The sequence below is a fragment of the Ceratina calcarata genome, unplaced genomic scaffold, assembly GCF_001652005.2.
Source record: "Ceratina calcarata isolate Rehan_Ccalc_2016 unplaced genomic scaffold, ASM165200v1 scaffold78, whole genome shotgun sequence".
NCBI classification, from domain to species: domain Eukaryota; kingdom Metazoa; phylum Arthropoda; class Insecta; order Hymenoptera; family Apidae; genus Ceratina; species Ceratina calcarata.
Window position 1 is genome coordinate 611,861 of NW_017179104.1, and position 24,417 is coordinate 636,277.

Below are 24,417 nucleotides of genomic sequence, written 5' to 3' on the forward strand. Positions count from 1 at the left end.
CGGATATTCATTTTTTAAGCTAAGAGACAGAATTCTGAATTTAATTTATCATTCGCGTTTCGAAACGCCGTTCAGATTTTCCGGCTGCTGATAAGATGAGACGAGAGTATTTTTCATTTCGCCCTGAGCTGTTTACGCCGTCGGACATATAACATTTCTAAACAGGAACGTACGAAGAAAATAGAAGCGCGTGCGAGCAGTCAATGCACATAATCTGAATAAGTTTGCGTCAGACAGAAGAGTGGGGGTAATCATTAATACTGAATATAATAATAAACGAACGTGTTTTCTACCGCGGGAGCAAAAAATACTGGAAGGCAACACGGAACTGGAACACTTTCTAATTAATCTCGGCAAGGTAGACCAATTACGTGATCACAATTTTCATATGGCGCATCCTTATTACGTTGAGTCGAGGAGACCGTATGCCGATAGCCGCTCGCCGCTCGTAGATTATGATTAATCATGCGTGACAAATTTATCAAGTTAACTCGGTTGTAACCAATCTGTAATTTTCTTACCGATCACAATTATCTTTTTATGTGAGAACAACCGCCTTCGAGAGACCGAGCCGCGACTATGAGTATCGTTCTCGTTACACGATTTAACGCGGGAGTGTCCAGAGAGCCATTAAGAAAGCCGAAGTCATAGCTCGCAGCGCCGGTTATATCGGACATCCGGCGCGCGCGAGTGACGCTAATTCACGGATTTTATTACCGCACGAATGGGAACCGCGTGTCGATCGATTTTTACCGGCGTCGATGAATTTTATCTCGCGTAACGGAGAACATCGGGACGAGCGCAGAGAACGATTCTGGCGTGGCAACGAATTACACCGCGGATGACGTCCCTGCATCGTAGCCGAGGAGCACGGAGCGTGTCGGTGGCAAGGGTCCCCCTACTTCCGGCGAACCATATCCGGCAGAACGCCCACCTATATCTCGGACCGCCAGACCGTGCATACTCCCTACTGCCACAATCTATTCTATCGTCGTCCAATTGTGATAGATGTTCTAGTCAGCGAAATTATTCGTGTGTCGTAACGCGACGATAAAAATTGATAAGCAAGTTCAACGTAAATGGTTGGGAATGTGTATTTGTAAACATCGCTAAAATCACTGGTGAAACGTTTGAATTTATAAAATTCAAATCCTCGGAAGTTGACTTGGTTTGCCTGTCCATTCCCAGAGAAGTGGCACGCATCCTCCGGGACACGTGGGCGGAATAATTTATTCTCGGCCGCGAAACCGTCGAAGGCCTTACAGAATGCACGAAGTTTCGTGCCCATTACCCAAGGTTCCCTACGAAAACTCGCTTTCAACTACGTTGCGCAAGCGAACGTGCATCGTAATTCACGCGTACGTCTGACACCGCGCCGCGGAAGAAGGATGCTTTGAAAATTTGTAAATCTCCGAGTAAGTGGTCGACGCGCGCATCGATAGAAATTCGATCGAGACGTAGACAGCTTCGCGAGTGTACGGGGTAAAAACCGTGGAACGGCAAAAACGATATTATGAAACTGCAAAAAGGCCGTGGCGCGCCGCGGCACGGCGCATGCCTCGGTACATATAATGTTAGCAAAAACTTGTAACGTCTGTTCCCCGTCGTCATCTGCCGATTCGATCGCGTCAGTCTAACCGTACGTCCATCCCGCTTGGGATCTAGAATAAAAATGATCCCCGCGATATGAACACGGGGCTCGGTTAAAGAGGGCCCCGGCAGAACGCGTCAAACAAAATCAATTCCCCCTTGGACAAAAAACGTTGCATAACGTTACTCGAGCGTCTCGGAAGACTACTATGTATCCACGTGTACCGGAGCCAGAATCACTAATTTCCCCGTTCGTTAATAAGCCGAGGCCTGTCGTGTTCAATATGTACTTCCTACAAGAGTTATACCCGCGGCTCCGATTATCCCAAACGCGAAACCGTTTGATTTCTCGCGCCAATATTTATCGCACCCACATCCCGTTATCGTAATTAACTTGACTCACGGGTAATCCGACTCGAATCGAGGTATGCGCGATACGCAGCCTCTCTCGAGCCGAGCAATTTTATCCAAACCACGTGGGTGTCCGTATGGACCAGCGCGAAGGACTCGCTACACGTATACATGACGCAACCAGGAAAGTAACGAGTAACTGATAAACCAGATAAACGATAAAGAACCTTTCAACCCCGCATATACCGGCTGCCATTAACCGTGAGCGATACAACGAGCCGGCCATGCGTTGCCGGTTCGAGCTCGTACTCGCGTTCGATACGATTTATCAGCCGAATGACATTATTCTCTAAACGCTTGTTTAGTTTATTATCTTAACACGCTGCTTAGCACCGCATACTCTATCGATCACCAGGGGCGTCTAACGTAATGCGCTAGGCAAATACACACGTAGCTACGTACGTGCACACGTGTAAATGTATCGAGCAGCGACTTTCATTCATGATTTGTGCATTTACATGTACACGATGTAAAGCGGCCGGATAAAAATGAGAATAATAAGATAACGAGTGTGATTATAAATCACCGGGTAAATTGTTTCATGTAGTCGTTCAGATTAAAGCGACGTTGCGATGCCGTTGGAATAAGTTATCGCGTCGTATTTCAAACGACGAGTTTAGACGGACGTCGCCGGTGGACGCGCCGCGTTGCATACCGACCATGGGAGGGATAAGAAGTTCCAAGGGAATCACTGATCGCGGGGATGCTCGTCGAGGAGGATCAATTGGTACAAGTGTTCCACTGTCGGGGACGCCGTGCAAGTAGCCACCGACCGATAAATGTCCTTATCGCATTTCCACGCTCGGCACAGGGTCAGCGTTCTGCTATCTGTTAATCATTTCGGGTTGTATGCGCAAGTGGTTCTCGAGTTTCCAATTACACGTAACAAGGACCGGTTGCTTCAACGACAATGCCGCATCAGCAGAAACAATAAACCAAGAACAACGGGCATCAACAGAACGGGCCGGTGCAGACAGTTATAAAACCTGTCGCACGCAATATCAAGATCAAACAATTCTACAAGCAGATACTCTATCGAAAGTTCTACTTTAATTCAGTATTAATAGACTCTGAATGTTTATGTATTTATGGGAAAATTAACCCTCTGTCCCACCTTTTTCAATTCATCTCTCGCGCGTTAAATTTGTTTGACCTAAAAAAAAAAAAGATAAAATATTTCGAAAAATCTTTTATGAAAGTATACGCAGTGAGGATGAGTTTTCGGTTTGCAGTCTGTGTAAAAAATTGTATTTATAAGAACGTGAATTTTTATGAATGTCAACAGTCTCGTCTACGGTTGAAGTCACCGCCTATCAGTGACGCACGTCGTGAACGCAAAAATCAACGACCTCGTCTCTTTAAACATTGCATCAGATAGGAACTGGCGTGTATCCGAGTTATTAAGACGGCAATAACAGACCCACAGTGGCAAGTACACAGTTTAGCGATAGGCAAGACACTTGCCAAGGCGCTAAGTCAACGTAACGTTAGAGCGAAGCCAATGTACATTAACCATTTGTCACGCTTGGTTACTGCATGCTTGGCCATCCAAGTAACTTCATAAACTCGCGGAAGAACACCTGCGGTGCGTGAGGATGCTCGCATACCGGTGTGTGTCAACCTACCCTGTTACCCAAACAATCTGACATTGCAAACTCCGCCTCTTTGCCCGGGACGTCTAAACAAACGGATAACCGACCCTATCGGGAAAACTCCTGTCGAATCTCGCCTGTGATAACGGGCCTATTTTCTCCCGTTTATTTATTTATTTTCTCGCAGGGCCTATTTTCTCCCATTTATTATTTATTTTCTCGCAGTGTACAGACTTCGTGAAAGTCGACGAGTTTATGTGTACTTACTGCACGAGACAACGCGTGGAATGCACCGGCGAAATTACACAGATGTGTATGAACGCGCTAGGAAATGACGAGGCGAAACGCAGAGACAAAAAATCTCTCATGGTTGGATGCAAGAATGGTTAGTTGTAGCATTTCTTACCAGCGTGATAAAAGAAGGCGTAACGTTCGACGCGATAAACTCGAGAAAATGAGCCCGACAAGTTTTCTTCTTCGAACAACTCGGAGCTGCGAAAAACTCCGGGCAACTGGCGAGTCACGGCTGGAATTTGATAAAGTGCGATTTTTCAAACGAAATTATTTGGAGATTGCGATACTCTCTTAGAGATACTTTTAAACGACGTTGTTAAAGAAGAATAAAATTATAATAAAACTTGATCTAACGTCATTCAGAACTGTGTTAGGAACAGAAAGTTAAAAAACACTTCTACCGACACGAGTTCACTAAGTGAATCCATTCTCTACTGTGAATGAATCGTAAAAGTCTGATAGAACCTTAGGAACGTATAGCTTCAACAAATATCGCGTGCTCGACTATAAAACAGACGTAAAATAGTGTTTAGCACTTGGATTGCAAAACATGTGTAACTTTGGTTGAGAACATCACCCGATTGCTCGTAAAATGCCAGTGCGAGACAAAACTTGCCTTCATGTAATTTCGAGTAAACCAATTTACTGAAATTGTTTAAACAACAAAAGTGACAGTCATTTTATATTCATCTGTCATTTACCTGGCATAAATATAATACATAAATTTGTAACATGTAAATAAATGAAACTATTTGAAGTAGGGACAAAATTCGGACCAAATTAGGAAATGGACACGTATGGATGACAAAGTTCGTTGAACGCTGCGTTCAGTATTCAAGGCGGGGCACCCAATTGCAAATATGACGCGTGACTGTCCGGGGGGAGATGATTCCATAACAAGAGCGTTCACACCCACCGAAAGTCAACAATAAAACTCGCGATGCGACGCGGAACGATGCACGATACGCGAGACATAAAAGGAGCAACAATTATTCAGTGTTGCCGCAAGGAAGTCACCCACCGTAGGACCCCATGCTGAGACGATCACGTTCCGTGGACCGGTTCAACCATACCGTACCATGAAATCCCGTAACTACGACGAAAGCAACCTCGCCAAACGGGATCGAAGTTTCTCCGCAGAATTGAATAATCAATTGTTTGGTGTCCCCCACGAATTATTCCCATTATTTTAATTATTCCCATTTTTCGTTCATATCCTACCGCTTATTGATTAAGCTATCGTGACCGTCTGTAATGCGTTCGGAGAGGTTGCACAAGTGTATAATTTCATGCCTGTCGACGATAATAATACCGATATTGATGGGTCAAAATAATACGAAAATGCGAAATTTAATCCGAACCGTGCGATTATACAACCGAATGATAAGTGGTGATTTTAATTATCAACAGCGCACGTAGCTCGCGAGGCGCAACTTCTACATATTTAACGCGAGAATTTAATAAGTCATTTTCCAGCGGCGATAGAAGGCGAGAACTCTCGTCGCGAGGTGTAACCGCTACCTACGATACGCGAGGAATGCGATACCTTGCATTTGCAATTCGCTTCTTGATAATTATGAACAGGCCTATCGTAAATGCTTCTCTTACGCAGGATTCCTCTTACGCAATGACCGTTTTATTGAAACGCGATAGCCGTGGCTCGCGGACTTATACAACGGCGATTTGAAAATTGTTGAAAGCAACGAAATGTGAAGTGACATGAGAACGGTATCGGTGTAAACGGTCTAACAGTTACCGGGGAAGATTGACACGTGGGAAGGAGCGCATTCAAATATTAATCGACGTAATCGCGCGTGCATCGCCTTCTTATTTCCCCGATCGCGAACGGTTGCATAAATCGTGCTGGAAATGAACGGAACGCCAAAGCGGCGATAAATCGCGCGAACGGATCTCGCGGATTAATTCCTCCGATAGCGAAAGCAGATGTGGTGCAGTTGCCGTGCCGTCGGGGATATGCCCGCGAACACAACCGGCATTAATTCCAAGCTAATAAACCCTAATGACGGCTAACGCGCGCGTAGGAAGCTGGCTAATGACCCACGAATGATACAACTTTCTTGTAATTACTACCGATTCCACACTTTCGTTTTCCGTTTTTTCGCTATGTTTTTCTTTTTTGTTCCTTCGTCGGACCGAGCCTGGTCTGGGCAGCCAACCGATATTTTGCAACCATTGGGAAAATAAAAGTGGCCAAGATCGATTTCGCGCCTGACTTCTCCCAACTCGAACTCCGATCCACCCTGGCCAATGTAATTGCGCAATAATGGACTTTCTTCTACGATTTACGTTCATTTCGCGCTATTCCCATCAGAAGTATATAACCACATCGTTGCTTAATTATATGCGAATTACATATATACGTATATGTATAATAGCTCATTCCGTGGCAACAGTTCGGCAACAGAGAGCTAATTAAAATTGTCGGCATGCAATTGGAAGAGATACGGAACATCTGTTGTGCAGTAAATATAATTTTATTACGCCCGAAGAGGCACAAAGTAGTAAAAAGTTGCGCGCAACGAGTTGCGGAAAAATTTATTGCGGTTCGTACCTTCCGGAGGCGACCGGGTAATTTAAGTTTCAACAATTAAGTTGATCCTTTAGAAGATAAGCTTCAACGGGTGGCTGCCGGTAGCAAGGCTCTGATCGATCATTAATAAACATTAATGCCCAACTTTAAATTGGATTCCTATGTGATCGATATAGAATTTATATCCGAGCTTTCTCTGGAGCAATCACGAGGAGAACTCTTCATCGGCGCTCGATAATTATTCACGCAATAAGTCATGTCGCGGGACGATCGATAATTCATACGCCGCCCCGCGCACTGTAAATTACGTTATTAACGTTTTAATTGCATGATTATCCATACATTTTTGATGCCTACGCGTACAGAATCGGAACGCGAGCTTTCAGCTGCACGGGGCAACATAAAACATTTCGCGAACGACGGCCGAATCTTGTATTTTTATTTTTCAGAACGTAACAACCTCCGCGAAGTGTCAACTTATTGCAGGAAATCCATACGTCTGATCAGATACTATTTCATTTGATGTATTAACTATGTCAAAACAAATTACACGCTATTTTATACGATAAGATCAAACATTTAAAAATGCAAATATCAACATACTTGAATCAATCAACTCATTTAATCGTTACTATCTAATGCTCTGCATTAAAACGATTGATATCCTCGATTTTTACGGATTAGACAATATAAATCACGTGATTATATCGGCAAGAATTAATCGCAAGATTTTCTGCTCCGAATGGTAAAAGAAAGTTCCCGTCGCGGTCCAGTTGTTACCTAATGCCGTTTGACAAAGGCACTGATTCTTGCCGGTGTTTCTTTTATTCGTGTATCGGTGGCCGAACCACCTCGCCCCATTTGTCCGTTTTGGGCGGCAACGTGCGGAAGAAATCTTTCCGGTTTTGGCGGTGTAACCGGTTTTCGCTTCTTTTTTCGTCTCGCCCACCTCGTTGATGCACTGCGACACGGGCCTCTCGCGGACTTTTTACCTTTTATTTATCAATGTATGCACGTATGTATACGACCTTAGAGATCGCGAAATTCAATGATCTTCCAGCACGAAACCTTCCACGGCGTCCCCTTACATCCCAATGTCATTTCTTATACACGTGACAAAATAAAATATCGCTTGCAAATAAAGCATGCAATTTGCATACACGTAACTCGCTTAACTATTCGCATTGACGTGCGCAGTGAATATCTTTTATACAGAGAATTGAATATTTCGAGGATATTCAAGATAGAAACTAGTCCAAAACAAAACCAAAGTTACGCTTATCTGCCCAGAATTTCAACTTCGATGCAAAGCCTAGTTAACATTCGGTATATTCGCTTTAATGGAAACATTTGCCGTGTTCCAATAGGCCACAGCCTAAAACGGCAGCGCTAAAAACGTGAATTTCGTCGAAACACGAACCAACGAGTAGAACGATATTGGTCAATCGTATTACTCGAATGGTTTCAGGTCCAGACCGCTCGCACGGCTATCTACCGAGGGAACAATTTAAATAATGTTCTAATTAAATCATTAATAACCCGTAGTTTGCATACGGTATCAGTAATACGGTTAATATCAGTATATAAATTACGCTAGGAGATATTAGGAACACGTGTAAAAGGCGATGGTATCGTGTAAAACGAAACAAGCAGCATACAAAGTTTCACAGGGAGCATAACCAACGAGCCGAGATGCTTTTCATTAGCACCAGCAAGAGTTCAGCCGAGTTAATTTGCCCTCTAAATAGATTGGCGGCTATACACGAAACCCGTCATTAGCGCGCGCCTAACAAAGACCGACGTAGGAATTAGAAACGTAAGAGACGATGAGACCAGGGAGTACCTAGTTACATACTCGTGGCCGACAACATTAATGTATCCTGTTACAGCCGTTCTCCCCATTATTGTTTCTCCATTAGATACGTACTTAAGGACGCGAAACAGATTCCGCTGTTTCGTATTTGCTATTTGGTTCGACTGTGCCATTTAAAACCGATAGGAAAACGGGGAAATTGACTAAGAAACGGAATGCGTTCCCTCGGTCGTGAACAACCCTTAACACCGCATGAACGCTGGATAATCAGTGGATAATAACGTTGTAAATACGACCGCCGCGGGTACACGTGTTCCAGCGGATTACACCTGGTTGGATTAAGCCACGAAAACGAGCTAAGAGCGGTTCGAGATAATTATGGCCATAAGTAAACGCTTTAATTAGCCATATTAATGATTCCGATCGTACCGCGATTAAATTTCACGCGCCGGAAGGCAGGAATCCGCGCGGGATCCCCCGGTGCTCGCGGGACTCGCACAGAAGCCGGAGGATCGATGTCGTGTTAACGTTTAATGTTTCTGGACATATACGTTCTGGGAGAGGGACATGAATTCCGCCATACCACCAGACGAACCTTGTCCGCGGTAGGCAGTGACGGATGTCGACAGAGTCGATAAAATCGTTTCTTACGAACCGTTCGACCGGTCGTCCGATCGGTGTCAACCGCGTAAATTGACGTTGGTACGCCTACTTATTGAATTTAAAAGGTACGCACATATATATACAGTATATGTATGTACGTATATACACCGGTCGGTCTCCTCTGTCCGCCGCGCTTTATGACGGGACTCGCATTTTCATGAAACGATGCTTTCCGTCGATCAACGACACCGATAAATGTTCGAACGACCATACTCGTACGGCGTCCTACCCGTACAAAGGCTGCTGGGCAAAAAACCGATAAATTTTCTACGGGACGCGTTCGAGATATTCGTCCAGCACGAGCTCACCTGCGTCGTTCGTATGGTCGCACGACATCACGACAAAGTGGCCCTGCCATTTGCTTTCCCGATCTGGGTATATCACGTGGAAAATGATGAAGCTATAGCAAGTCGCTTTGATGGTTGCAAGAAAACCGGCCGGGGAAACGAAACGGGGGGGGGAAAAAAACGTTGAAGAAGAATCCCCTCGAAAGAAAGGGGAAAACCTCGCTCGCTGCAATGAATGTAAATTATTGCAACGCGATAATGCCGAGGAGTGTATGAAAGCACACCCGTTCTTGCTATCGACACGACAATCTAAATAATGCAGGCAAACTCGACGAATGTCGCAACACTCTGGAAAACAGGAGGCACGTCTCCTGATATCGAGACGCTTTTTCATACTTTGAAAACACGAGTGCAAGCTCGAAGCTACGTACGACGTAATAAAATACGAAAACGTATCATGCATGATGTTTTGGCGTTTGGTCAGTTTTACGAGAAAGTACTCTTGAAATATTTATGGCTAGTCGACGACATGACTCTATCACGAGACAAATAGTGCCATTAAATTAACAAGATCTGCGACTTTATAAATTGCTAATGAATAAGACTAATAGAGAATAATTTAGATACGCGGATTTCTATTTTAATAAATAGACTTCGCTTTTTACGATGACATCAAATATGAATTGACGATACATATCTAAAATGAGCTCGTTTCAAAATTCGTGTCTAATAAATGTGCCAACAATAGAATCGTAAAAACGAAGCAAATGATCGAAGGGAAAGTTATGAAACCAAACTATTGTAAAACGGGCTACAATTAAAGGTACGCTTCCTCGGGAATCGGAAGGCGAACAAAGAAACGTGCGAACAAAAAAAAAAATGATTCGCAATAAAGCCAAATTCAACGGACCAATTAAAAGTGAGCGTAGAAAAGAAACGGGCGACGTGTTGCATAACGAGGAAAGCCAGACAAACGTTTCTAAAAAAGAAGCCACGGCAACACTGCCGTTACCTGTCGCACTGATTGTGAGAGAGGCAAGTCGATGGCCGGGGCGCAAAACTGTCGAAACGTGCGTTCACGCTAAATGCACTCGGTATTATCGTGAAAGCGAATCGATCTGTAAGATGATCCAAAAAATTTGGCACCTTCTTAACGCCGGTCGAATTTATGCCAGCCTTTAAATCTTCTGGTTGAACAGCACGACGGCGGCGGCGGCGGTGCGACTCCATCGACTTTAGTGGCGCATCGTCTGACGTTAACGGTTCGTAAATTAAAAGGCAGCCATCTTCCTCGTAACAAAGAAAGAAGAGGTTCTTCGGTCGCTCTCCGAAGTATAACAATCGCACGGCTGATTGTTGCCGTTTTTACAATCGTGATTCGGCCTCGGTAAGAAACGTACATGGAATTGTACTGGCCGATCTCGTGTAAAATCAAAAATGATACACGGCCGTAAATCTGCCCGGCGATAATTATTCTCTCTCCTCTCACAGTTCGCGAGCGTGCGCACCGTGTTGCAAAATTCACGCTCGGCCTGGTGACCCCCAAAAACAGACGCGCGAACAATTTATTTATGATTCCCGACACTGGGAGTACCTACTTTCGCAGACAAACGATATCGGTTATTGTCGGACGGACGTAAATTAATTCCGCGGGACGATAAATCTTTTTGTCATCGAACGATCGTACGAAAAACGGGCGTACGCTTACGTGCGCGAGGCCGTCAGAAAGTAGCCGGGGATCCTCGTAAATCAGTGACCCGTGCGTGTTCACGCCTTTTAAATGAGACGATCGAAAAGTCGATCGAGCTACTCCGATAGCGGTAATCGAGCATCCATGCAGGCCGGAGCACGTGAGCTGGCGTCCCACGACCACGGAACAAGATACATGCGTGCGTATACGCGTGCACAGATCGCCTGCGTGCAACCGCAGTGTTAGTCGAAAATTAATGCAGTATAAATCAGAAGCGACACGCTCGCGACATACACAACATCTGCATCCCCTGACGCGGTTTCACGATAAAACGTGACAAACCAACGTCCGGGACTCTGAAATTTCCCAAATTGAAAAAACTTGTACTCAATTCGGCGGTCTCTTCGTTTCTTTTTCTCAAACGATATATTTCACGTCTGCGACAGGGGATACCTGCAATTTCTTGCCGGCGAACATCCTAGACAAGAGGTAGATAACGCGTAACAGAGTGCAATGCCACCATTATTCTTTTCCATGAATGTTTTATGAACGCATAGGCACAGGGAAAAATGTCTATCGCTCGCACGAGATGCAACGTACGGTACTTTTTACAAACTCGTGTAGTATCTTCGTTGCGATCAATACTCACGATGTGCGTTTGAAATGGTTTCCTTCGTTACATATGGAAACCTTCCAAGACAGAAAATGTCGTTTGCCACGGGAGGAATGCAACGTACAGCGAACTAATGGATTCATACATCGACGATGATAATAATTCATTGAGTAGACGAGACCGTCGGTATAAAACAGAAGTAATTAATAAATTCCCCTCACTAACATAATCAGTCGATTACAATAGTATCTCTAACAACTGGCTCGTATCTCTTACGTACTAATGAATTTGCGCTGCGTCTCTCAATTACCCGCAGATAATTTATATCGCGCGCAACAGGAAATATTCTTTATGACTAACGCGCGAGATATCGCGGGTATCGCGAGACGGTAACAGGTAAGTGACACTGTATGAATATTTCGAGTAAGACATTCTTAGAACGATCGTATCCGCTAGGTAGCATTGATCGATAACGAAAGAGGGTGGCGTACATCCACCTACGTTGAACTCGTGCCGCATACGTGCATACACGTTCTATTGACCGGACTGTCTAGACGCGGACATCTACATAAGGAAAACCAAGATCAAGCTGTACGCTAGTCAACGATAAAATCTTTCTACCGAGGAGAGATAATTTATTGCTAACATATTTACATTCGTTTTAAACGATCGCGATGGGTACACGGACAACGTATCCTGCACCCAGAAAGGAGGAAAGAAAACAAAAAATAATCTCACTCGACCGCGTACAATTCCCTACCATTCTTTTGAATTATTACCCGGCTAGGCGTCGGATTGAATAAATTCTAATTATAGATTTCATGAATATGCAAACGATCCTCGTCATTGAGTAACAGCCATCGAGCCCGATCTACGTCATCGATAGCAGGTACGCGTGTGCATACCGACGTATCACGAATTTCATCGGCGATTTCTGGAATCCGACGGAAACCTGTCTCCGAATGCTTAATTAAATTGATCCTGTACACAGTTTAGCCGAGCGTATTTCAGAACTTACCACCACGGAGGCCTATAGCCACGATAGAGCGAATGTTGCACTCGTTGTGCAATAACCAACACGTGCCGTGTCTTAAATATAGCACAGACCGTGTAACCTCCCTCTCGCTCTGTCTCTCTCTCTTAAGTCTTCACCGAGCGTATGGCACGGATCAAAGAGAATAACATCGAGACCCTAAAGCACGGTAACAAACGCGTTGTTGTCGTCCGAGCTCTATCAGTGCTCGCTAATTGAAAGCATCGTTCACCAACAGATCCACGTGTAATTTTTTTTTTTGCTTACTCTAACCGTCCGTTGCCACGAAAATCCTACGTGATCAAAACGTACACGTTCGATACTATCTGAATTAAATCGTGACGACGTTACGTAAAACACTGCGCTATATTTTTTATTTGATTTACTGCGTCGTTCGTTACGATTACGATAATACATCCGCGCGACTTTCTGCATTCGAGCTGTGAGAAATCTACAACTGACACCGCGAACAGGACCGTGAAATTCGAAGAAATACGAAGCGGTACGCGCTTCGTACGGTTCCTTTACAATACCCCCGATACCGTGTGCGCGTAAAAAAGATTGAAATCTCGATTAAAAGTTCGTTGAGTAATAAAAACTCGTAAAGAAATTATTGATACTGTCAAGTGGTCCCAAGCTTTCAAGCACTTGTAATATTCCAAACCGAAAGAAAATTGAAATAAAAATGAAACTGTTCAATTATCATTTAAAACCGTTGAATATTTAGATCCATACGTAATAAAGCCATAGCCTGAGTGGCAGGCAGCTGAGACACGAGCCAATTAAAGTTTCACAATAGCTCACGTTAAGGATGTATAGGCTACACATATACTTAAACAATGCTGGCATGTTGAATTGGTTATTATAGATTCCTATTACTATTAAAAAGCTAAAATTATAGTGATTNCTATTAATACTAGCGAAAAACTTTTATACATAAATTGTAGATCTCGTTGTCCTCTCCAAAAAAGGTCCTATGCAATTTTCCCGTATCTCCAAGGGTTTAGGAGTTATTGAGGAAAAACGAAATTTTTTTCCAAAAGTTCGCCGTTTCGACGCTGGGATGGTCGGATTTTGTCAACATCAATAAAATGCCAAATAATCATACTTAACTCGTTAAATATCGAAATTGGAAGAAGAATGCACTATTTTTAATTATAGGAAATGCGTTTTTCTAAGGTACATTAACTTTTGGTATTGACTATACAGCCAATACATCCTTGAGTCGCGATAAGAATTAATAACCGAGCGACGAGGCGTGCGAGATTCTAAATTTTCATTTAAACGTGACACTTTTAGCGAACAATTAAAATGTATCACGTTCAAACGTTTGCGTCAGAGTTCCGCTCGCATTTAAGTACATTTGAGAGAGATATAATCCGTGACGACCGTATTATATCTGGCCACGGCGCGGCGTACCGCGCCTTGGCATGCGACGTTCATTTATTTCGGCGAGCCGACTTTAAATCCATTGGAACAATTAACCGGGCAGGGTACCGACGCAGCGCGAGCGCACGAATACCCGCGTGGGTGTCACGTTGAAAACGCGCCGCGGACGATCATCCTGTGCCGTGCGGCTGGTACGCGACAGATAAGAGTAAAGACAAAAATTGCCGCGTCGCTTCAATAAAAATAAGGCGAGGCTGTATAGGTGAGACTGAACGTTAAAATAACAGCCGTCGTATAAAGATTAAGGCTTGCCATCGAAACGCGTTTCGGACAATTTAAAGCTTAATATTAAGAGCTTGTACTTATCGATATTTTTTCGTCTCACTGGAAATGGGAAACGGATGTATATTTTTAACTTTTTATTACGGAAATAAAGACGAGTATTAAAAGCACTAAGGACGTCCGAGGAACTGTTACTTTTATTGATTAAAAATTGGCTTGTTTAGTTACGTCTGAAGCAGAATTTCTATCCGAAGCATTATGTAAATGGGGATAGTATTGCTCACGTTAAGCGGTTTTTAATATTTCCTATTTCCCACGTTCGGTAATATAAATGAACCTGCGACTAGTCGCCGCTGGGAAAGCGCGGATGTAAAAATATTCTAAGCGGATGATTAAAATCTTCCAGCAAGATCGTGTTTTCCAATCTTTATGGAAGAATTCCTGGTACACACCCATATTTTCATTTGAGGAAAATCGTTGGATTTCTCGACGCCAGACAGAAAATCCGGGAATAAGATATTCAACGGGTCTTATCAGCTGATAAGGGAAGACGAATGAAAATTAGTTGCATTATCAACTGTATGTATTTGTGCAACGGGAACAAATGGTATTCAGCGTATCGTCTCCGGCAAGGAGCATGCATCACTTTCACGAGGACTGCGAGCGGTACGCGGGTGATGAATCGTGCCACGGTGTTCTTTCATTTTTCACGTCCAATAGAGCACCGTGCGGTGCGGCGCGGCGCGGCGGCGGCGGCGGCGGCGGCGGTTCAACGATGCCGCGGGTCTCGGGTGGCTTTTAATATCCACGGAAGAAAAATATATTCGCGAGTAATGCGTGCTGGAAACGTTGAACCGTCTCCACCCTTCAACGGAATTTATTCGAGAGGCATTCACGGCTGTTAAGTATCCCACTGGTTACCCCGTGATATATGACCGATAAACGCGCACTTGTGACGAGGAAAATTTTTATTGACTCGCGTTTGCCGATGCGTATAAACGAGTAACTTATTTGGCGAACGTTATCCAAGTGTCCCGAGTATCGTCGATGTTTTACCGTCTGAATAATAATTGAAAACAATATCTGTATTTGCATAATGAAACCGACTCGGGAAGGCCGTGGCATAAATCTACGTTCGGAAGAAAATTGCTCCCGGGCGACGATAGTATTTTACACGCATCAACAAGGTAACACGTGTACGCAATTTGTTTTTCTACATAAATTATTTCGTTCGAGTTCTATCAAGGTTTGACCACTGCTCTATTAAGCATAGAAAATAGAGTCGGATCGCATCGGAATGTCGAGGAAGGTCGCGACACACGATGATAACCGTAGCACGTGTCGAGCGTAATGCACGTCACGATGCAAATGCGTTTGAACCGTGAACGTATCTCGGCGGCGTAAACGAACAAACGGCAGAATCACGAATTGAATTCCAAAAAGGGTTCGCGAGAGGTTACCATGCATACTTAATGCTATGCATCACGGCGAATATTATTGATGCGTCTCGCGAATGAAGCCCGCGTGATGCACGAGCGATGACCTCTATTAAATTCGACTCGACGCTAAATATGCTGATTCGTCGCTGCAGGTGGCGGCGGTGGCGGGTTAAACGGCGAGAACGCCCGAGAAGGTGACCAAGGGGCCGACGACCGATTTTCACGGGAGAGCCGATAGGAGCGCGTGTCGGAGGAACGGGTTCCGAGGAACCAATTCTTTTCTCGCCGGGATCTAATGGACGCGATCGCCGATTCGTCGCGGAAACATCGCATACATATTTATGATTACCGTTAACAATAAATGAACCGTGAATAAAGAAACGGAAAAATTTTCACGAGCCGAGCAACAATTCTTCTCGAATTCGCGTTTTCGATTTCAATGATTTTTCACCGGCACTTCCTTCGAACTCTTTAAGCGTCAAGAGTCATTAAGGTCGAACGCTTTCTAACACGCTGACGATGATCGTTGACCGCGAAGCGCGACACGTTCATGAAACACATGCATGACGACGGTGTACCGAACACGTGCGAATAGGAACCTTCACGCACGATGACGACGTAACAAAACGTTATTCGATCGAGTAACAACGCGAAATAAAATAAATCCCAGAAGCTTGTTTACTTCCTAATTTAAAGAATGTTTATTCAAGGCGAGTCGGTGTACAGTGGGCAAAATTTAGTGGACGAATGTCCAATACCGGTTTATCGAGTTTCCCGGTGACGTTAGTCTCTCGGTTTTAATCCTCGGCCTCTACTTCCGAAATGAACCATTCAGATATCTAAACGCCTGCACTTTGCATTAAGAATAGCGTTTCAGCCACGCGTAAATTCGTTTTATCGCCGAGAAATAGACTATGAAAGCACTAACAGCGAAGTATACTTAACCCGAGACCGGCAGCGTGAAAAACTAACCACGGAAACAACTACTACGGTTTTGCAAATTACCGAATCAGCGAAATGATTTTTCAATGATTCGAAAATAAATTCTTCGATCGTACTTGCGTCGCGACGACGATAAAACGACTACAGATCGGATGTGTACCCTTTCGCCATTGATTATCCTTTTTTCACGATATATACGTCCAACTGGTTTACGAAGGCAAGGCCGGATTTTTTCCTCCTGTTTTGCCCGCCACGGACGATCACGAAGAAGCAAGGGGAGTAAGAAAAAGCAAAGAGGAAGCAGAGAGAGGAGTAGGAGAAACAGAAGGAAGAAGAGGAAGAGGAGGAGGGTTAACGCACTCGCCACACCCTGGTTTAAAGATTGTAAACGATTATTAATGCCCCACCGTGGCTGACCCGTAACCTGCCGGGTGGATCCCTCTTTGTATCCTCTTTTCTCTCGCCTGCGAGTCTCCTGTTGCACCCTCGAAATGTCCCAACAGGGGCAACAAAACCGAATGGCATAACCGGGAGAAATCGAACGGATCGAATGTCCGACGCGAGCCCTTGCTTCAACGGTTTTGTTAATTAGCGAGCCACAGTTATGGGATAATATCTTCGAAATTATTCCCGGTTACGCTAATTTGCGTAACACACTGATAGCCTCCGCGTTAATGATTAAAACAAATTTTAACATTGAGTCGAAGTAAATTGACAAGAAACTTGCCCGGCGCAATGGCACCTATATGGTACCTGAAATACCATCCGAAGTAAGATTGCAAAAGTTCGTCCAGATTTAAACGGAATGACGCGTACGGAGTAGAAATTCGAGAAACTTTCTGTATATTTATGAGATATTGAGCCTGCGGATACCTTTTATCGAAACAGTTATAGCAATGCCCATTGAATATTACCTCGAAGCTACGATAAAGAGCAATGACAATAAATTGCGACCGACGGAAGTTTATAATACTTTCGGTAGTCCTTGTTTATCGATATTTACGAGACAGTTTCAGTTCCTCGAATTCGCCATTATCGGATGTTCCGTTTGAGCCGCGCGCTCAATAATCCAATGATCCGCGATATGAAACGATACGACGCGTATAAAGATAACGTTTCGGTGCATCGAAGAAGTGTCGATGTCGCATTATGCAAATTGCACGTGACACGTGCTATATATTTCGTGGAAGACGCGGCGTCTCGTCACGGAGGAAATTTTGCATAAAATCGCGTCGCTCATAACGGGTCTGCCGACTGATCCGTAATTGAGTGGCCGGCAGGGAGAAAAAAAAAAATGTAAAGAGGGAAAAAGGGATAAAAACGAGGAGAAATCAAGTGTAAAAAAGTCACGAAATTTTGCGCGTGAAATTTTATGCAACACATTACCCCTTGTCGCGGCGACTCGTTAACAGGAGACTACAGATAGGTACAAAATTCCCACCGCTCGTTCGACGCTCGCGTCAGTTTAAAAGCGAGATAAGACAATGCGCGGTGGAGATCGCGTAGAGAAACCGTAACCGTGTTAAAATTCATAGAAATAAGTACGATGACTCACCATGAAAACCATGAACCTTGATTGCAGGTTGGCGCTCTCGTTGTAAGTCAGCGTTTCCAGCCACCGTGCTCGCCTGTGTGTACGCTGTTCACTTCCTTTCTCCGTTTCAATCGTTTTCCTGGAGTATTAATTCACTTCACAGCCGAGAAATCGATCGGTCAGTCCACTTCGATAATCACAACCCGATTGCACTCTGTCCAATTTTTATGCGAATATACTCTCGCCGAGAACACGCGGTCACCGATGATTAAAAAAAAAAGAAAAGAAACCGACGAACGGAGCGGAGAAAATTGTGGTCGGAGAAAAAAATGTAGGTTTGACGATGTGAAGATAATTGCTCGCGACTCGATACTTATTGCTTCTCGGTTATATTATACACGCGAGCATGTATATCCGCACGTGAATGTGTATTCAACACGCTGTGCATATACGTGTACATCCGTTACGCCTATTAAACGACGTTCTCTGCCAATGATTATCCAAAACGGTGATGTATTGCCTACAAATTTAACTATCTAATCGTAAGTAACTTATTAATTGGCTACTGATGGCGACAGATACAGATACTGGCTGTCTACTGGCATCTGATTGGCATACTGGCATGAATACTGGCCCGTTCGGCGTACGTCACCTGCAACATACAAACGTACGTATCTGCATTAGAAATTAGTCTGCGGGACCGCTGAGAAACTTAACCAGTAACGGCGAGGTTTTATCATAATTCTACTCGTTTCTCGAGCCTATTCAATTAAAATCCTGGAACCCAGTAAAAGCTAGTTCCACATTTAAAATGTTCATTCTTTCAACTATCGTCTATACTATTATAACACAACAATTTAAAGAAATGGGAAATTGCACTCAATTTAATTCAGTTACAAACTTTACGAATTTGACCATGTAAAACTATTATGTCTTTTAAATATAATCTCAGTGATATCGTTTTTATATACATTGAAAGTTGAATGTCGCACTGTGTCGTTTGAGAACAGAATGCAATGGCATAATTTCGATGGGCGCGGTGAACAGTATTAGGGCCAGGCCCATGACGCACCCGGTCTTTATTTAAATTATTCAACCCGACACGACTATAGTCGATTAATAATCGATTAATATTCAAGCGAACAAACACAACAAGAGATGCACAATCTGTAGCTACCGCACCCGACGCGAACCTCCTGCTCCTTAATCGAGCATCCTGCAATTTAATCAACAGCTAAATATTTTTGCTCGTCGAGTTTCCTGTGTACATATTATTTTAGATCGTTATCTGGCTATTGCGAGAGAATTTCCATTTTATCCAATCATTTCCATCTACTTCCCCATCATTAGAACACCTTATAATCTAAGAGAATATTTTCTTAAGGTAAAGGTAAGTTCCATAAGTAAAATAAGACGACTATGATCAGACGGAGTACTGAAGATTCACAAGGTATCCAATGTAGACTTCTCATGACAGCGTTAGCGACGTCGAGGTATTAATTACATAAGGCTGTCATTATGTATCTTTTTATTGTTAGTTGTATCGAAAACTAAGATGAATTAAATTTTATTGCTTCGCTTTGGGGTTCTTGCCTCCAGGAGAGGAACTACGGTGAATTCTAAATCCAGCATAATGTAGTACAAACATTTTCTATACGATTTGTGGAAAAATCCGCATTGGCATTCGCAATCTCGTTACTACACTTTCACAACGAGCCCTTGTACTCCTATAAGCTGTGCAGTTCCCTACAGTCAGGCAACACGATAACTTCGACTCTATCACCTATTTATATCTACTTGAAGTTTTGAAATACGATTATTATAAAAGCTAGTGAAAACAAATTGGATAACACTGGAATTACTCGAAGCAATATAATGAAACTATGAATGTATCATCTAAAAAATTTACAGACTCGAGGATTTAAATCTATAATGAAATGATTTAATAAAGTATAGAAGTATCAAATAAATTATTTGAATTAAATATGTGATATTCTACCGAAAGGGATATACACTCTGTTGCGTTTCAAGAAAATGTTTCATATCCATTAGTCTAATATATTTAAAATGCGCCAAAGACCAGAGTGAGTAAATGTAATTCTGAAGGGGTACAAAGCTAAAGGAGCATGGAATACATGCACGGGCACTTTCTATCGTATGAAGTTTCGTAGAATTCCACACATGTCATGGAAGTTCTAATGAAGCGCAATAAAAGTTCCAACGTGACTGTTCCATAGGAAAGTTCTACGGCTAGGCTTGACCTCAAGCGCCTAACGTCAATGAACTGCAACTCCAGAAGAAATGATGAGTATTATAGTTATGCAACAGCATCTGCTCAGATAACACAAAGGTGTTACACGCGATTCATTACAAATTACGTCTTTCCATAAATTTGTACGTTCTAATACGATATTTTATCGCGACGTGCAATGCGTGAATTGTTCGGTACGCGTCGGGCATACAAATATTACTCATCCTTTCCTCGATCCCGCGGTTTCTAACGGGGCGAGCGCACGTCGAGATCAAGTAAATCCGATTATCGATCCATCCATCGGATTCAGCGATCGATCGCTGTCAGCTCATTTTATCGCGAGACAAACACCCTGACGATGTTATCGATAAACCCAGTCAGAGGCGTCTACGGCAATCAGGTTATCGATCTCGATTCTAAATCATCGCCGGGCTCGGGGTCTCCTCTCTTAAATACGAACCAGCGCGAGCTCCGGCGGGCCGCATACGTTCCCGGGTTTATCCCACTTTAAAGAACGCGCGCCGTACCGTCGTCCCGGCACTCCGGCTCTTAATTGAAAGGTTACGAAACTTCGCGTTTAACGAACAAACGTGCGCGCTGTCTAGCCCGAGCGAAACCTCCTCAACGGAATATTAGATCATCTATTATATCTCTTTCAGTAGATACGACCGAGCATAATCGCGGCGGTGCATGAAAACCTAGATATATCAGACGGCGCATAAAACTCGGCGCCTAACATTTTACATAATTTCGCGTTATGTAACGCAGCATCTTTGTACGAGTCATTGAATCGCGTTCGAGAGCAGAATTTAACGCTTTCGAGCACTATGAGACCCAGCTGTTTTTTTCCACGCGGCCGATTTGCGTTTCGCAAAGCGTTAAGACAGATCGGCCAGGGGAATTACGTCCGCGTTTACTGGCATATAGTGCATTTCCGTGTATTTACTATTACCTGCGAAATGTACACCTACGTTGCCCGAGCCGGTGCCGGGCACATAGGCGCGCGGGTCTATGTATAGGTTTATGAATGGAGCAGCACGCGTGCGCGACGAGTGGAACAGTTCGAGCCGGCAGCGAAAGTGACCTGCTCTAACTTGTACCTGCTCCGCGCGACGCACGGCGTGTGTATACACGCCGGCGTGTACACGCACACTCCAGAGGCGTAAGAACTGTCTTGGATAATTGCATCGAGCAGCTAACCACTCGCAATCAGCGGACGCGAGAGCTCACCGCTGCGTTGGATGCGAGCGCGAAGCGCACCGCGGGGCGCCATGAATGGTACTCGAATAATTCGTGCGATTCCAACGACAAAACTAGAATTTTATCACGCATTTAGATTAGCTGTCGACGGAACGACACTCTGTATCGACGGGGCGCAATCGTTTTTCAACGGGTATCCCATTTAATAAGCGTGACGAAATCCCGCGACACGCGGAATGCCGCGAAGAAACCGACTAACTAAGTCATTGTTATTGCAGTCGATAAAAAGCTACTTTTAAAATCGACCGTTTAAACGCGGCAGTGATCGTAGCCGTCATTTCCGGTAACGAGTAGAAAGTCACGAATTTTAGCGTTAATACAGGAGGAATCTTAATGATGAACATGCGACTTTCACGTGGTCGGTGTCGAGATGAAATTGGCGCAGTCCGATAATACTGTTTGAAATTAAATAAAGCGCGTCGCTATTTATGATACGGAGGATCACAGTCAAGATTGGAAGTTTCCTCTAATTGTAAGAACAAAAGCAGCGCGTTAGAATACTCTGGCGGGGCGAGGGGGAAAAAAAAAAAAAGAACTGCATTCCTCAGACCTCGGCAGTTTTCATGTTTCACCGTTAGCCTTACTAATTCCGAACAATTATTTCAACAACGCGAATACCGAAGTCTCACAACGGCTGGATTGACGCACAATTGTAAAGACACACGGGTTACGATTCTTTTTTCCTTGCCCAGCCTCTCCGGTTGTCATGTCGAAATAGATATCTGCATGGAACTCGACCAGTCTTACTACCGGTGCAAATAATTGTGTTATACCGGGACATGTTAGATAATGATCGCTACAAATCGGTCGTATCCGCGTGTGCGAACGAAAGCGTAGCAAGTATCATTGCTAAGACATTACCTTATCCGGCCTTCTCTCATTTCGCTTTGAAAGCTACCGTCTAACTACATCGCACTTAGGGATATCCGTACGTCATAACTGTATCAGAAACGTACAAACTGCCAGCTATTCCATTAAACAAATAAAACAGTGTACACGCGTGCAGGTAATAATTAGACGTGGCCTATTCATTCGAACCCTAAGCTTCTTGATACATCGTCCATAAGAAAGATAACAAAATCATTTAAACTAAGAACTTATCTTCAATAAATAATGAACCGCAAATGTGAGAGGCCTAATTCCAGTTTTCGATCATTAATCTTAACTTGTCCTCACTATACATATTTTTCCCCGAGTGATATAACAGTATGATCCTATATAAGGTAAGACGATCCTCGAATCAGTCGATTGATCCTTAGCAACAACGGTGCCGTTCAAATACCGTTTCAATTAATGAATCCGTTAACGTCGCCGCGTGTCGCATCATTCCTTCAACCGGGTAGGTACCAACACTTTTCCGTCCCCTCCCCGAACAGTTAACGTTATCAGTAACGAAGCGAAATATACGTATCCGTTTCTATCACTTATCGATGCTGTTAATTAAACTCGAATTGACTAACGGCTCGTCACTGCCTTAGGAAGTATAACAGAGACTCTATTAAAGAAGCCAATTATATTAACACATTATGTCCGCGGCGATAGTTGCAATTAAACGTAACGAAAAAGAAACCTGCGCTGGGAACCGTTTGTGCTGAAATTGCTCAGAACCATCCGCGTTCCGTCCTATTTAAGACGGAAAATAATTACACCTATACCGCGTAAAACGGACGGCTGTCATCTGCCGTGCCCCTCTCAATTTCTCCTTCGGTTACATTAATATTACATCCGCGAGCCGTCCTACCGTACACGATATACCGCGTCATAATAATGTTAGGAACGGTCTAACATCACCACCGGTGCACGACGGAGGCATTAATAAGCCCTGTTCGTGGCTCGCGCGGCGTTCTGCATTGACATTAATTTGAAATCTGTTCAACCGTGATCTTATCGATTTATTTCGAAAGCGAACCGTGTTTTAGCATACGGGGCGAACTTGGCGACACCTCGCCGCATATACGCGACACGTACCGCGATGCACGTCTGCATTTATGTTTACATTTGTACACCGCTCGTGCGAATTTAATGGAAATACCGTCGAGTCGCTTTTCACGATCCGCCCCGCGTCGTTCATGTCACGTGACGCGCGGGTACAACAGAATCATTTTTAATTGATATCCACGGGTCGAGGAAACGTTACCGCGTGAAACTAAGCGGACACTTTCACGAAACACGTCCGTTCCATTAGATTTGAAAATGGTTGTTAAATGCCTGATACGTGCGTGTGAACGCAGTGGCAGCTCGCAAGCATAGTTTCCAGTACGGGCAGTGTAATAACGCGTTAATAGAAATGCGCCAAGCTCGGAATACCTTATCACGGATACAGATATACGCATATTCGCGATATGCATTATGTGCATACGAGTATATTAGAATGTACCGTAAACGAAATTCCCATTCTGTCATGCGTTAATGTAAATCCCGTATGTACCTACGTGTACCGCTCCCGCGTATCAGATTTTATCGGCCCACGTGAAAGAATGAAAATTAACAAGCTGATTTAGGTCCCGGATTAGAGCATATCGAGTTGGGAAAGTACTCCGAGCACTGTGCCGTATGATTTACGTACAATGTGTACCTGGTCATAACATCGTATTTGTACAAATGAATAAAAAACTCGCTTCTTAAGGATGTATTGGCTATACAGTCAATCCCAAAAGTTTATGTACCTTAGAAAAACGCATTTCCTATAATTAAAAAGAAATCAGACGTCGGAAGAATAATCCTAATAATAAGTAGCTACGTGCTAAAAAGTATGAAAGGAAATATCCAATTAAGTATTGATG

At 43.8% G+C, this 24,417-nt stretch overlaps 1 protein-coding gene across 1 annotated transcript in view; it reads right to left on the bottom strand.

The window, feature by feature from the left end:
* LOC108630503 (zinc finger and SCAN domain-containing protein 26) overlaps window positions 1-24,417 on the bottom strand; it is a 334,222-nt gene that overhangs the window by 297,594 nt on the left and 12,211 nt on the right. Inside the window, exon 2 of the mRNA XM_018033841.2 lies at window positions 18,145-18,775. Within this exon, the coding sequence (XP_017889330.1) occupies window positions 18,145-18,156 (12 nt within the window). The 5' untranslated portion in view covers window positions 18,157-18,775. The remainder of the gene's footprint in view (window positions 1-18,144; window positions 18,776-24,417) is intronic.